This window comes from Eurypyga helias, unplaced genomic scaffold (genome assembly GCF_000690775.1).
Source record: "Eurypyga helias isolate BGI_N326 unplaced genomic scaffold, ASM69077v1 scaffold7138, whole genome shotgun sequence".
Taxonomy (NCBI): domain Eukaryota; kingdom Metazoa; phylum Chordata; class Aves; order Eurypygiformes; family Eurypygidae; genus Eurypyga; species Eurypyga helias.
Genome location: NW_010266270.1, coordinates 1,703 through 18,152, shown reverse-complemented (window position 1 = coordinate 18,152; position 16,450 = coordinate 1,703). Strand labels below are relative to the sequence as shown.

Here is a 16,450-nt window from a genome sequence, read left to right as displayed (position 1 = left end):
GGCTGAACAAGTCCAACTCTCTCAGCCTGTCCCCATAGCAGAGGGGCTCCAGCCCTCGGAGCATCTCCATGGCCTCCTCTGGACTCGCTCCAACCGGTCGATATCCTTAACTAACATCTTTCTTTGAAGTCATAGTGTACAATGCATACAGGATTGCCTGGGCAGAGAGACCTGCAATACTGAATTACGTGTCTTGAGATACACACAGGAGCTGTGGTGAAATACTGCTGAGTGCCTGGTGCTCAAACTTGTAATAAAAGAAAAGATAAAAGGCAGTAAAGAAACTCTTCTTTCCACTGAGACTTTAGGAGAAAGGTATGGATACAGTTTACTCAGCTCGCTACTGGGAATGAGGTATTGATTTGCTGGAGGGACATTAACCGCCTGCTGCGTAACTCACCCTTCAGAATCCCTGCGGATCTTTTCAGCTACGGGCACTGTGAGCATAATCCAGCACCATAAGGATGAACTGTTAAAAGAAGGAACGATTGACGAGATTCTCAGACAGAGACAGGTAACGTGGAGATCCTTCAATCCAAAAAGGAAAAGAGCAGCGCACTGCAGAGAGTGCTTTTCTGGCAGGATTCTCCTGGGGAACACAACAAAATCCTGTGAACTTTACCATGCTAGCCTATAGAATCCATACCAAGGAATAAAACCATCTCCTGCCCTGAGTGAAAGTGCGTTTAAAGCAGTCTGTTTATGCAGTCTGCAGCTTTTTTCCATTGTTCACTAAAATATGTTATTGTACCACAAGTGGAATTCAGGAGGCAATCTCTCCGCTTGATGGTTTGATTGGTGAGAATATTAGACTTCAACTGTATCTCCGCAAATAATGGGCTCTCTCTGGAACGGCTGAAACTTTGACAGGAAGGAAGAGACATTAGTGGGAATTTCCCCTAGATAACAGTCCTTGGTTTATAGGAATCCTGTTCCATTATCTCTAAATATTATACAGACATAAACACACAGAGCAGCAGCGTTTACTTCAATTGGAAACACTGTGTGCTCTGTGAGGATCTTCAACATTTGTTTTACACACCTCTTTACACTCAAAATGACAATCAGATTTGGAGAAACAGGCATGAAAACACAGAACTTGTGTTTTAATGGACATGGTGGATTTTCTAATTCCCTGTTCTTCTAACTCCAGTTCTATGAAGTGAAGCATGTAGTCTACTTCTTTTTTGGACAACTTTTCTAGGAGAACAGAACAACTATAAATACAGACCCTGCTGGTTTTTTTAATTTTTTGTAAAAGGTTAGATTACTGTCTGGCTAAGATTCCTATCTGTAGTCAACTGTTCTTTTTTGTCTTTGGTCAGGACTAGCTTACAATGTACCAGGTGGAGGAAATGATCCATCTCCTAAAATGAATAGGTAGGTATTTTGTAATCACATTACATGTAGAATGTGAGGGAAGTGTAAGCACAGACATTTTGTTTCATGACAATGTTTTCTGAAATTTCTCTATCATAAAGCACCCTGAAACTTCTGTATCAGTCCTGGTTTTGTTCTATGTTGAATCTCAGTATATTTTTGTCAAAGTACAGGTTGCATTTGACACTGCACCTCGAAACTTGAGGAAAAAGAACATTGCAGAAAATACAAGTAACATTCCCTTTCAATTCTTTTATTGGTGAATACTAAAAAAGTAAAATGTTCTGTGCAAGGTCATTATTAGCTGTGTTTCACTAGTTTTTATCACAGTCCTCTCTCCTTACAATTACATCAAAAAATGTAAAATAAGGAAGACAATCAGCTCTCCATCGAGTCATGAAAGTATGCTGACAGATCACAAGTACGTTTGCTTTTACAGCATGGCTGTATACTGTGCAGCAGGTCTGACTAAGAAGGATGCTTGTCACCCTTACTTGTTGGAAATTGCTATTTATGTAAGGATGGTACGCTGCTATTACCATTTATCTTATCAACCACTTCATTTAAGATAATGCATATGAGAGCCTGTCAGACAGTCCTTATTCAGGGAAAACTCCTATTCTGTTTGTCAGGGACAGGACTACGAGACTGTTAGGGATTCACTGTGTGAAGCAGACTGAGGCTGCACATTTGAGATGCAGTCCAGCAACGGGCCTCAGTAAAACGTTCTGATGATTTTACACTCGTTGTGCAGCATTTCCTTTTTATTTTTACCATTTTCTAAAATTCAGAAGTCTATTTCTAAAATTTTTAAACATTGCAAAAGGAGGGATACTATTCAAACCTGTGACTCTAAAAACCTGGAAAAATACTCTTAAGAATTTCTGTTGCTGTAGTGGTGAGCGCATGAGCTCAGTAGTCCAGCTTTCCATGCTGCCCGTGCACATCTCCCATTGTTGGCCCACTGGGACAGGAAGGAAGTGCCCGGGTTCAGTTCTTGGTGTTCTGTAAAGCTTCTATGAGAGCTTTGTTGTATTCCGTGATCAGCTTTCTCACGTTCTTCATTATTGGCTGGTAGTCACTCTCCTGACTTTTTGTTGCTATGACTGATGATTAGAAGAATTAAGGAAACAAACTGCCAGGATAAATATTAACATAATTACAGATCATAAGGGAACCACAATACAGTAAATTTCCTTCTATGAAAACTGTCAAGGGTTGCAAATAATGGAAAAAGTCAAAATCAGGTCTAAAAGAGTTACATCCATTTGCTAGCTGCCACCTTATGTCAAGCATGGTAAAAAAAAAGAGATTAGAAGCCTGCGTCAGTCTTGTTTTCATATATATATATATATATATAGTCTTAGATTATCTGATTCACCTAGCTCAGGAGCAGTAGGTCCCTCGTAGAAGACTCTGCCCATCGTTACACGGCAAACAAAACCACTGCAAGGCACTCAGCTGTCTACAGCCACACAGTTCGGCACTTCGGAACCCCGGCTACAGCAGTCCCAGTCCAAGCACCTTTGTCTCCACCAGCCCAGGCAGACATGACACTGTGTCAGGGCTTCCCACGGGCAGGCCCTACATCGTAGCCAGTTAGGGGCACTGTTCGTGGCCTGAGCAACTTCTTCTCTTGGTTTGTTTTCCTGTTTTTTCTGTTAGAAAAAATAGGATGCAGCATTCCTTTTTATTTTCTCAGATTTTGTCTAAGAATAAGAGCACTTAGCAGACACAAGAAATGGGATATTTTTGCATGAAAAAGATAACGTTACACACAGATCCTATATTATTTTTTTCCCTGATGGCTAGGTGGAATATATTCTTGTGCCACCTTCTGAGACATGCAGAAACGCCGGCGGTTTAACACACAGCACTGGATGATGCGGTCTAGTTTCGCCGTTACTTTTATCAATGACATCTGTACTATGATCACGTAACAGTCATTCAAGGCATCTGAGATTTCAGATTTGTTTGTTTCCTAAGTCATTTTAAAGTCATGAATTTATTGCAGTGAATTCAAAGTCCCTGGAATACAGAATAAAAGTGCAACTATGCCCTACCCAGATCTCTACAATAACTATGGAGAATAGTACAAGATAAGAAGAACCGTCAATGCTAAGTAAAAAAACTTCAGTGATTTGCTAATTTCAGAAACTTCCAATAAGGTTTTGCTGATGTTTTGGAAGGTCTTATATGATTAACTCAATGTCACTCTTTAACTAGCACACATAATGAGAATGCACGTCCCCCATCCCAGCCCATTTTGCAGCTAAAGTATCTCCTCGTCATATCTTACCACATTTCTCTCATTTTTTTCCCTTCCAACATGCAAGTCCTCTTTTATTTGATAAAAAATACATTAAATGCATACAATTTGTTGTTTACTTCTTCATCATCAGTATTTATGGTGTTTTAAAACTGCAAAGTAACACGCAAAGTCACCACACAATACAGATTTTTAAAAAATGCTACACTTCCTGGGTAGTTTCTGGAAAGACTGGACAGATGTGAGGATGATCTTTGTACAAAACCTAATGGTTAAACTGACCCAGCAGGAAAAAGCCCAGACTGCAAGACAAATCTTATGCCTTAGGACCCTGTAAAGTTGTTTCAGACAACACATCCAAGTTTTGCTATATATAATATCTATCAGCTAACCAGACACTTGCAGAGCATGGCCTTTCCCCTCCTCCCCTGTCTCCCGCACCCCATTCCGTCCTGTCTTATTCTGCTGGAGGAAACAGACTTCTTCCTCAATTAATGCACTGCGTGAATCTTAACTGTATTTCTTAAAGAAAAGGATACATTCCTTCATCATAAAGTTATTTTGCTCATGGTGCTGCCACTTCCTCTCCAAATTTGTAAGCTGAAAACACAAAAAGAGCCAAAAAATGAAAATTGTAATTATTACATAGGTTAAAAAAAAGGTTGTATAGGTACTTCGTACTCTATCACCTGATAAAATCAAAGTTATTTCACAAAAAAACCCACAGAAACAACGGCAAGATGATTTTTTAAAGCTGCCAATGATTAACCTGTATATAATGTGGCATTTCATGCATCTGTTTCTATAAAGGTACTCCATGCTACTGCAGTGGTAGATGGAAAAAGTCAGATGAGAATTCAAGGCGTGTCATACAGAGAAAAGTGTAAGCAAGTCAGAAGTTAAGAAGGTGAACACCGCAGGGAGACACTAATTCTCATTGTACTTCACATCATTTAAATGATCTCTTCTCAAAATCAGTAAGATCTAAAATCACCAAAGATACAATATTTCCTGACACTGTCTTGGACTTTGAGCTATACAGGAGAAACTTCCTTACTTCCATAGTTAAGTTTCCTGTCTGATGCCAGAAGCTGTGATAAGAACGGAGCTGCAGCGAGAAGATTGCAGGAGTGTGGGTTAAGTGCTGGCACTTCTTCAATACTTTCAGCATCAACAGGAAACTAATGTGGACATTATATCGATGGCTGCTTCCTTACAATACAGTTTTATAATATTTGTTTTTCTGATGCTACTGTTCAAGGTTCTGCATTTCAAGATATGCAGATGTTATTTTTAAATGCCAAAACTGAAAACCATTCCGAGACCAAGCTTTCAGTGGAAACTAAGGTAATACATTAGGAAAACATGGCAATTTTTACTTAAAAGCTAGCTACTTCTTAAGCTAGAAGATATGAAAATAGTAACTATATTACTCAAAATAAATTGTACAGTGAAGAACCAACTTTCTAGTGTACTGGTTCACAGCAAACACGGCAGTCATTCATTTCCAAGACACGACACTGCTGATCAACTGTAATTTTACTGTCCCCTCTGTAGACGTTGCTGCATGCAGTACTGCTGGTAAAGGAGCCCAGGTTTACAATTCGGTCTTATATATACCAACAGAAATATTCAGTGCATTTTTACAGCAACTCCTAGGATGTCACAATTCATACAGCTGACTGCTTGCAAAATCACCCAAACCCTCGAGATACGCAAATGCTATTTGTACCTCAAAACGCCTGATGCATGTCAACTAATCAGCTATTTTAACATACAACTTTATTCACCCTCATGACATTGACATTCATGACATAAAAAGCAAAGAAACAAATCCTTTTTGCAGACATGGAAACAGAACTGCCACATCTTACTGAACGGAAGAAATGCTGTACAACTTCTACTTTATATAACCTTTTTTAGCATCATTATGCAAGTATCTTAACACTGACTGGGTATCTGTGCTGGAAAAGGAAAGAGTTAACTCTCTTCACTGTGGCTGCTATGCAGCTGTGTTCCTGGATGCAGAGAGCAGCACTGGCCTGGACAGTATCCATTTCTGATTTACATAATCTCTAGGAATAAGAATCTGATCTGGGCATAAAAAAAATATACAGTATCTGAAGTCTTGCAGACTTTGACATGCAGCTTTGGGGATTTATATCGTCACCCTACAGTTTAGCCCACCATGACCATATGCTTCGAGTGTGTAAGTGTATCTCCTCATTTAGAGCTATGCCCTCTCATCTGCTCCGTGAGGTTCGCTCCAGAGAAAGTTAACTTAAACGTATGCAAATATCACCTTTGGAAATCAGGAAAAAGTAACAGTCCTAAAGAGCAAAGGACTCATCAACCTGAAACAAAAAAAATCAGTGAAACACAAAGAAAATTTTCCGGCTTCTTTCCAGGTTATCCCTTTTCCTGCTGTGCATTCAAACCTATATGCCAGTAATGTTCTGTTGGCAACACGACAGAAATTGACGGGCGTGTATAATGGGAGAATCAAAGCTGCTCAAGAGTTTATAAACATCTTCTTTCTTGATTCACTTTTGAAATGTAAATATAAATATACTCATATACAAAAGTTCTTGCGTTGAAAGAGGCCTGAACAAACCCTAGAAGTTCAGTGGTCTGCAAGAAGCAGACAGGCTGGAAAAAGGGAAATGGAATTAATAGTACTGGTTGCAAGAAAAAGTTTACCACCATAACTTTAAAAGCAAAAGGGCGTTTGTCTAATTAGTACTGACTTTCTCTTTTTACTATGGTTTCTTGCTAAGTTGGTTCTCAAAACTCCTTATGCAAAGGAAGGGCAGACGTGGGAGAATTCTGAGCAAGATTAGTACAAACACTTAAAAAAGGATTCACACAACTTTTAAGCTCAGAAAGACCTCTGCCTAGAAAACCTGCAATCCAAACCTTACAAGAAATTTATTGGCACGATAGTAACTTCTGTTTGGAAACAGAAAATGTGGCTATGCATCTAAAAATCGTAACTTTGAAAACTCCCTGATAAGGAATAAACTGATTCCATCCCAACAATGCTTCATGTGCATGAGAAACCAACACCATGATAGAGACAACTGAACAGACAGTACTCAGCTTGACCTATACCTGAGAATGTGTCTCATTCTCTTGCAGCTCTCTCTTTAGGGTCTCATACTCTGTATTCAAGTGTTCCATTATTTTCTTGAAAGCATGACTACGTTTTGTTAATTTTTCTTTGTCCTCTTGGAGTTTCTAGTTGGAAAAAAAACCCAACAAAAACTGATTAATGGATGAGTTAATGCTGCAGGCTACAGACAAATGATTTTAATTCAGTTTTCAGGATGCTCCTTCTTCTTTCCTTCAGAACAAGATTGTATGCATAAAGAACTCACAAGGCTTTTCTCTAGCAAGGCTTTTCTCTCATGCGTTGTCCTAAAGACAATATTCAATGGTTATGACCAAGTTGCAGGCTTAGACCGTGCTGTATCAGCACAAATGGGAATGCTGATGTTCAGAATTTGTAGGAAATGTATCACATGCGAAATGGGAAGTGCTCGAGGTGGAGTCTTAGAGCAAATACACGTAGGATAGACTTTTTTATTTGGGTTCTGTGGCTAGACAGCTAAATTCAAACTTATGGGTAGTTGCAAGTTACAGCAGAAAAATTCAGATGAACCACCAAAATAAATTTTGTGGAATGAAGTTGTCCGAAGGCAGCCATCTGACTGCCTGCTACATGTCCTGAGTCAGAAAGTCACACATATAAGCACAGAAGCATTCGGATTCATTTCCACTGGTGTGCAAGCCCAGTTCTCAGCTATTCAGTCAGGATACTCAGTCACAGGCCTGGATTCACCACCATTAGGTGCCCAAACCAGACAAATTCTGTACAATCCCTGGTTTCATTCCTTTCATTACCTTTTTCTTCTGTTCTCCTGACGCTTTCAGAGCTGGCAGATTATTATAGACCTCCAACTCCGTTTTTGTTTGTTCGATTTTGTCTTTAAGAGAAGCCAGTTCATCAACCATCTTGCCCTCCAAGAGTTCCATCTTCTGCAGGTCCATCTGCAGTTTTTGACTGTCTAGATGACCAGATAAACGATCTCTAATTAACAGGAATTTTTATTTCATAATACATTTCCCAGTACGTAAAGGTTTATGTTACACTTACGCAATACAAACAGCTCCTGCCTATCTTTCTGATTTGACAGTCATGGGAATGTTAGTGTGAGTGATAGAAAAAACTTTGATCTTCACAATCATCCCGTAAGTCAGACTTGTCTATTACAATTCCTGTATTATGCTCTGTATGTCAAGAGTAATGAAAATGTGGTGATTTTCTATATCACAGTGTGGTATTTCTATCGTTAAAGTTCTTTATAGCATCAGTCAACTTCAAGTTTTAAAGCAGTGGTGATACCTTATAAAACGTTGGCTGCAATAATGCAGATAATTAAAAAAAAAAAAGTTTTTTGTTAGTTTTTCAGCATGTTTTTATTTATGTTGTTTGTATACGATAAGACTTAGGTTTATGAGAGTAAATACCAAATTTGATTTAAGCATTCACCCTGTACAGGAAAACACCTCCACATCTCCATTGAGTAAGAACTCACAGCTTACAGAATGAGCGTGTGCTGCAATATACAGCACTTACTTCTGACAATCCATTAAAAAGAAACAATGGAGATACAGATAATGAAAAGATTTAGAATTATGGATGGATTCTTATACGAGGAGACATGTAAAGACTGAAACTGTTCAGAGATGAGATGCTTAAGGGAGAATACGATATAACAAATATCCTTTGATCCAGTTTTGGGGATCAGTCATCCACCCTGAATGTGGAAGGACTAGATGTGGCTAGACCCATTTTGGATGGTTTTCTGACCTGCAGTGTTGTCACTGTATTTTCTTCATCTTACTGAACATTTAAGCACATGGATACATATTTTTATGTTTCAGAGCTGTGTCTAACTCAGAAGAATGGCACAAATCATGCAGGGTTTTTTCTACACTCTAAAATATCAGGCAAAGTGGGCTACTGGGAGAGATGACACACCACAAAGAACCTTCTCTCGGCACAGACTGTGTATTTTGCTCACACACTCATATTTGTGCTGATCGCCTGGGAAAAGGGTAGGAAATTTTACCCAAATTTAACCAAGACAGTAGAGATCTTTACGGGAGAAGGGAATGAATGCGCATATGGGACAGGAAGAGTTCACCTTTCCCAAAAATTGTGGGAATGGCTTCCTTTGTAGAAATATTTGGGAAAATCTCACTTGATCAAAACCCTGTCGTAAGAAGATTTTGGTAATCATCTCTCCTCTTGTGTATTTATGTCATATACTAATTTTTTAGAGTGAAATATGGGCTTTAATCAACCTTTCTGACTTACTACAGGGTGCTTTAGTAATGTCTTCAGGAATCTTAAGGTAAGATTGAAAGTGTCCTGTATGTGAAAACAGCATTTATATAAATACAAAGAATTCCATACCAGTGAAAGGAGGCTTTAAAAATAACAGGTTTGGAACTGCACTGTGTGTCTGTCATTCAACATTGATTCTGCCTTCCACCCTAAAGGCCTTAAGAAAACACTTTCCCTGTGTCTATCATATTTCATAATTGCTCATAGTTTCACTTTGAAGTTCCTGGTATTGGTGAAGGTCAGACCCTAAAACATGGCTGAACAGACCGCAGCTGCACTTCTCGTGTTCCTACAGCACCGTGGTTTAAAGAGAGACAAATGCTCAGGGACCTCAATAAATCAGGGCTTTAACTTTAGAAGCAGTAAAAAATAGAATTATAAAATAAAATTATTCAAATTGGAGAGAAATGGCAGAAAACCACTTTAGATTTTCTGAAGGATTTACTTATGCCTAACTACAGCATTTTCTCTTTTTATATAGTTGTTCTAATATTCATATTTTATTATTCTAAAATAACACACAGTTGACTAATTGGGATTTATTTTACATGCAAAGTGTAATAACCACGTAGATGCCAGAGAGGATTCTTGGATCATTGTATCTATACACTGATAAAAGCTAATGTGAGACAGCCATGGGCTGTTTCTATCCATTCACACTTTCTGGAGAAAAAGGCTAAAAACGGGAAAGACTGAATTTTATCCTTATCCACAAACAACCTCAGTGAAAAAAAAAAAAAAAATCAAAACTAAAACCCCTGAAAACTTCTCTAGAGGAAGAGACAGGAAGAGGATGCAGCCCAGTTCCTTCTGATACGCCACGAAGTTGCTGCGTCTAGCCCGCAGTGTGTACACAGCAGCAAACCCTCAGAGCAAACTACAGTGACCCAGGGAAATGATTTTGGGAAACCATGCCATCAGCACTTTTGTTTACTCTTCATGGTTTCCTTTTTATTTTTTTTTCTTCAAGGGTTCTGCTGATGGACTTTTTATATCTTTGTTACGGCAAGAAAATACGGAAATCAGAACTTTAATGACGACGGAAGGATCTTGAAGATGACTGTGCTGTAATTCCACTGCTAGGAAGAACTTCCAACTGTCCAAACTGAACGTTCACTCTATTTTTGAAAGAATCTTAAGTTGTTCGTTACAGTATCTGCGACTCCTTGCTTTCAGAAGTTTACTTACGAATCATTTAAATGATCTGCTGAAAATTATGTGCTGTAATTTCCTTCTCTCCCCTTGCGAAGAAAGAAATACATGTTTCAATGATGTCTCTGTGCCACAGTGTGCTTCCAGAACATCCTTATATTGTAACGTAGTAAGAATTGATGCTTACTCAAAAGAAAAAGAAGTCATATTTGAACGTGTGATGTATGGCACAGCTTTTTAAACTACACCAGAACTGCAAAATGAGTCATTTGCAGACAAGCAAACATTAAATATTCAAACACACAACAAAACAATCAATTTCTGTGCCATTCTGTGCATAACAACTTCTTACTTGCACGTAACTACTTTGAAGTTAGAACACAAGCTCCTATTTTGAAAATTACTACCAAGTACAGCACGTAATAGCCTTCTACTAAATGATTTATGGTTCTTTATTCCTGCCCCTTCCTTTCAGCCAAACAAACAAGGAAAGGCTTGCTGAACCAATAATGATATTGGCAAAGGCTTAGAATTATGAGAACAATTCCTCTATAAACAGTGCAAATAAAGAACTAAATAAACACTTGTTAGAGAAGTGAAAGAAAAATACTGTCTGCTTTTTGAAATTACAAGCAAGATCCTGCAGATTATTACACTTAATTCTGTGTATTTGAGTATTTCCAAAATGAAGTCAAAATTAATATTCTCTTTGCAGGACCAAAGCCTGAGAATCTGAGAGCTCTCCACTGTTGCTGACAATTATTGTCACCCGGTACACACCCCTTTAGAAAAGCACAAACCATAACCAAGTGACACTAAGAGCTACGTTTAAAAATAACACACAGTTAGATAACTGTGGAAGCCTCTACGTCACTGTATTAAACACACTTTGAGGACTGTGAAAAACATTTATTTCAAGGTGAATGTAAGGCAAACTTGTAGCTCAAAGAACATTGTACCCCTGCATTAAAACACATCTGTTTAACGTATATCTGTGTAAGGAAGCTGATCGCTTCCTGGTAATAGAAAGTGAAATACTCCTGAGGAATATACCTAACTTGTTACCCACAAGAGTTTCAGTTTGTCAACTTGTATTTTAATATTTGGAGATCACTGATCTCGTACTTGTTACTAGTGCAGCAACTCAGTTAACTTTGTTAAAGGAATTAATTTGAAAAGACTTTGCTGATCTCACCTGTAAGCAGATTCTTAGCAGTGCTCTGTGATTTCTGCATTTCATTAGATTTAAAAGTGAGGTCTTCCTGCATAATCTTCAGCTCTTGATTGGTAACCGATGAAATTTGTTTCATACGATTCACATTCTGTGTTACCAATAAAAAAAATGAGAATATGCTGTATTTTTTCAGCAACAAATGGTAACTGGACAAGTGAAAAATTCTCCTGCCCTAGTACATTATTATTGGCTTTTCTACTACGAAGACTGAAAATAGTCTGAAGTGTTTAAAATGTGAATGATTTTCTTTCTGCCAACTTTTGATAACAGAAGGAGAATCATAGAATCATGGAATGGTTTGGGTTGGAAGGGACCTTAAAGACCATCCAGTTCCAACCCCCCTGCCATGGGCAGGGACACCTTGCACTAGACCAGGTTGCTCCAAGCCTCATCCAGCCTGCCCTTGAACACTTCCAGGGATGGGGCATCCACAGCTTCTCTGGGCAACCTGTCCCAGTGCTTCACCACCCTCTCCAGGAAGAATTTCTTCCTGATATCTAATCTAAACCTCCCCACTTTCAATTTAAACCCATTACCCCTTGTCCTGTCACTACAGGCCCTTGTAAAAAGTCCCCCCCAGCTTCCTTGTAGCCCCTTCAGGTACAGGAAGTACTGACAGGCCAGTGAAAATGAAACAAAAATGCAGCAAGTATAAACCGTGTTGCCATATCGATCTCTTCTAAAGGAAGTGACACTGCCTAAAATATAACTTATGGTATCCCATACTGAAAGAGTTAGAAGACAAAGTGATGATATAATCAGTATTACTCAGCTGAAAGATTTCTGTAAGAAAAAAATCCATGGGAATCAAAAAGGTTCAAAGAGAAAACATTTTGAAGGTGCAAAAAACATGGCAGACTACAAATGAGACCAATTTCTAAAGCTTTTAAATTAATTATTTCACATCAGGGTATTCCAGACATAATTTCATTAGATTAGAGAGATAACTGGAATATTGCCAATTGCTTAATAGTAGTGACAGAATACCCATGAACTGAGATTTACAGACTTTTGGTAAACAAAACACTGCAGTAGTTTTATTTGCAGTATTCTGAAACGTTCATCATGAATGGAGTAACGCTCATTATAGCAGTGATGATGACTTACAGCAATTATGCAAACATTTATTTTATTCTGGTCACAAGTATTATCTAATATTTGAAAATCTTTCCCCAGAAATAAAGAGAAATTAAGACAATTTTTTTTTTAAACTACAGCTGTACATGGTTTAATGTTGAATCCTCTTAAGAGATTATTATACAGATACTGCCTGGATAATATATAAAAAAACCCCATCCTTCATCATCATTCATTCTCCTGGTCTGTGCTTCTAACTTCCTATCTTGCCACTGGAGGAGGCAGATACACTTACCCTGCTTGAGTGCTCCAGGAGTGCAACAATGCTGGTTTCTATTTGGGCCTTTCGCTCCAATTCCTGATTCTTCATCTCTTCAAAAGTCTCAAGAAAATCTAGAACACAACAAACATGACAAAGAAGGCTGCTATTTGCATGGGTACACCACAAGCCGTTGTCATTTCCAGTCAAAGCTTTGTATTAAATCTACAAGCCGTACACTTTCAAAAAGGTTACTCTGAGATTAATGGTTTATTTAAGAAACAGGAGGTAAACTTGCCAACTTGTGGGCGGGAATGAAAAAGAGGACAATTCTTCCAGAGACATTTTTGACTGGTTAATGTCATGAAGTCACCATCTTCATGGACACAGTTTAGGTGAGTTTATTACCTCCTATTCCTTGTCACCCAATAGGAATGGAGTTTCATTACCATCATTTCTGACACCTTTCTGAATGTTTGTTCCAGCAGCTGTTGGTCTTGATTCTTCTGAAAGCTATCAAAACAGGCTACTAAATAAAGAAAACACATGACCTCACTATCTCTAATGGCCTGGACTAAATGCCAAATACTGCTGAGGACCTGAGTCCAATATTCACCTGGTACCATCTCTTTCTTTCTGTATGATGTCCCTTTGTTGTATCTCTAACATGTTCCTTGCAGTAAGTGCCCAGCCAAATCGGACAAGACAGCAGTAAAGCTGGTTTGCACTCTGAATTTGTGTTCTAGGCATACTACATTCTATTCCTGGTAACAGACATACTGGAAAAAGGGTGCTGGACACATCACATGAAAAGTCAGGGGTCCACCAAGTTGCCACCCAGAGCTGTAAGTTATGATCATCCTCTCCTGCTGGGTGAGGATGAAACGTGGCTTCTATACACAGGGGCACTCAGAAAATGTAAGAGTTTGCAAACTTTCTAGCTGGCTGAAAAAGGGGCAAAGTGCTTGTTTGGGCAAGAAGGATTAGACAATCATAAATTTGAGATGGGTTGTTCGGGCAGAGACAAAGGAGACAAGAGGAACTACTTAATGGGAATACTGACAAATCCTGAAGGGATGAGGTCTGACTAGGGAATTGTAGATCCCAGAGCATCCAGGATTTAAAAAAATGTCTAATTTTTAAATTCTTTACTAGTAAAACATTTACGGATAAGAAGACAACTGTAATATCTAACATAATCTGCAATGGTGATCATAGAAGAGTTAACAGAGACACTTCACGGAGTGCAGCTTCTAACACTTTTAGAGAGGAGAATGTGCATTTTTGGAGCCAGGGGACAGTACAGAGATACTACAAAGACTCTCTGAGGCAGAGAGTGCAGGGTGAAAGACACTCGGAATTCTTCAAGGTCAATGAGTGGCATCAGACAACACATTTGTAATGTGCACAGCTGACTGCTAAAAATAATGACTAGTTCTGATGGAGATTCAGTTGGCTCAAAAAGTTGAAATAAAGTTTCACCTGACACTGAGTAGTAACTGGAGAGAACAATGCTTGGCAGGAATGTGAGAAGGTTCACCTTTTGCCAACGTTGCTCTGAACTAGTAACTGGAAACACAGGTAAAACCAAAGCTTGGACAGCCAGCAATTGCCCTAGTCTACAGCAGTAGAAGATGTACTTAAGCCAAAGTACACATCAGCTGCTGCTCCTCCCTTCTTCTGCAATATTTTTCTGGCCAAGACAGAAATCAGTTGTTTGTTCATGACAAATCAGTACTAGTGTTATTCCTATACCTGTTTCTGTAATGGTTACAAATGGTTTGCTTGCTTATTTTTTCCACAAATTTCTGGAAATTGATACTAAGATGTCTGGCCTGTACTTCCCTGGCTCCTCTTTTTCAAGACAGGTATCATATTTGCCTTTTTCCCCATCTTTAAGATTCCTGCATGTTCCCCCAGACCTCTCAGTTAATCTCCGACAGCTCTGGAACTGCGTCAGTATTCTATGATGAAGAGCAGAAGCAGAACTCAAACCCAAAAAGTCAGAAGGATTATGAGGCCCCACTTTCATGGTCTGTATTTGCATTGAAGATCAAGATCACATGAGCTTTTGCCCTTCTGCTTCTCAGGAAATCAGGTAATTTGAAAATGCAGAAATTCTCGAAGTGTGGTCTTAGCCATCTTTCCTTATTGTCAGCTGAGACCTTTCTGTAAGTATCATGCCAGCCATAAGTTGTATTGAACGTTTTTGGAGAACACTGTTACAAAAAGCTATTATATACCTTGGCTTTCACAACTATTTATTGATCTTTCCCCCTCCTTTTGCTGATGAACAGAATAACTGGTTTTGTAAACTTCCTACTACAGTATACTGTATACTAGCAATAGGGTATATTTTAAAAACAGTTTGGTTTTCATCCTCTCTTGGTTGCTGCCAAGGTCTCTACAACATTAGAACCTTTAAATATGGAAGTAAGCTTTAGGAGCCTTCATTTTGAATAAACAGATGTAAGAAACCTTAAATTTAAAGAATTATGTGATGTCCACACTTGTCCATTTTTAAGTTCTGCTTTTAATCAGATCTGAACAGCTGGCTATACCTTTTATCTAATTTATTTTAAAAATCAGTATCAGCATTGCTTTCATAAAGTAAACCAGTGTTCCTAAGATCTTTAAGGTTTGATGAAAAGCCTTGAAAGATGCTCTAAATATTTGTGACTGTCCTCTAAGTCCTAAAATATCAATTATCTTGGTCTGGGCTATATTACACAAACTTTATGCAAAGATCAGGACATCAGTCCTTTTCAGATGTAAATTAACTGAGGGTTAAAAATACAAGAAAACCTGTATTTTAGTGGAATTAGGCCTAATTAAAGTATATTAGACAACTTACTGTCCATGCTTTCTTCCCTCTTCTTCAGCTCCTTGTATTTCCAATTTTCCTCTCCTGCAAGAGACAGAAGACTGATTTAACTTTATATTGCCTCAGTCCTGGATTCCTTTAAGTAGGCAAAATGTCATTTCTAAACCCAAAACTTCTACGTGCCTAGAAACTGCAGGGCTCATCCCATACCATTTAATGTAGACATTTCAACTGAGTATATCATACACACTTTCATATTAAAGAATAACATAATTAGCTTAATAATGCAGCCTCAATACAATTTTCAGAACCTTTTAGAAGTTAGGATTTTTTAAAACTAAGAGTGGGATAATAATTAACTTGGCTTGAACAAAAAGTTTATGGGATTTTTCTGAAGTCAGATGAATTTCAGTAGTAGAGAGCAAATGTTTTTGTGCATTTGGACACCACGGCTATTTAAACCTTTCTGCAGCTCTGTTTAACAAACGGGCCATTTCGATGGCACTTCCAGGTATCAGAATGGACTGTCACAAGGATACGCAGCTTATAAGCAACAGTGTGACAAACTCAGGGAAATAAACAGGAAAACTGCACGGGCCATGGCATAGGAAAATAGAATGCAGAGAAAATTTTATACAGCTTAGGTTAAAAGAATATTTACATGCACTTTATTTATAGTGACATTAGGAGTAATGAGTAACATACTGTACACAATTCACTCCATCTTTAAATCCAACTACTGACTATAAATAGCTCTTAATAAATATGTACTAGTAAATGGGGAGAACTGATACATTTGTCACAAGTTTCAAGAAGATGAGGCAATTCACCTTCTAAGAATG

General features: G+C 38.3%; 1 protein-coding gene across 1 annotated transcript; it reads right to left on the bottom strand.

The window, feature by feature from the left end:
- Nucleotides 1-2,370: 2,370 nt before the first annotated feature.
- On the bottom strand, nt 2,371-15,692 carry LOC104513596 (intraflagellar transport protein 74 homolog; the record flags this gene model as incomplete). The annotated part of the gene is made up of 7 exons (XM_010157008.1): nt 2,371-2,486; nt 4,189-4,249; nt 6,761-6,886; nt 7,553-7,716; nt 11,410-11,536; nt 12,821-12,918; nt 15,639-15,692. Coding segments are annotated over 7 exons (746 nt in total), but the record flags the coding sequence as incomplete, so codon positions are not given.
- Nucleotides 15,693-16,450: the final 758 nt, after the last annotated feature.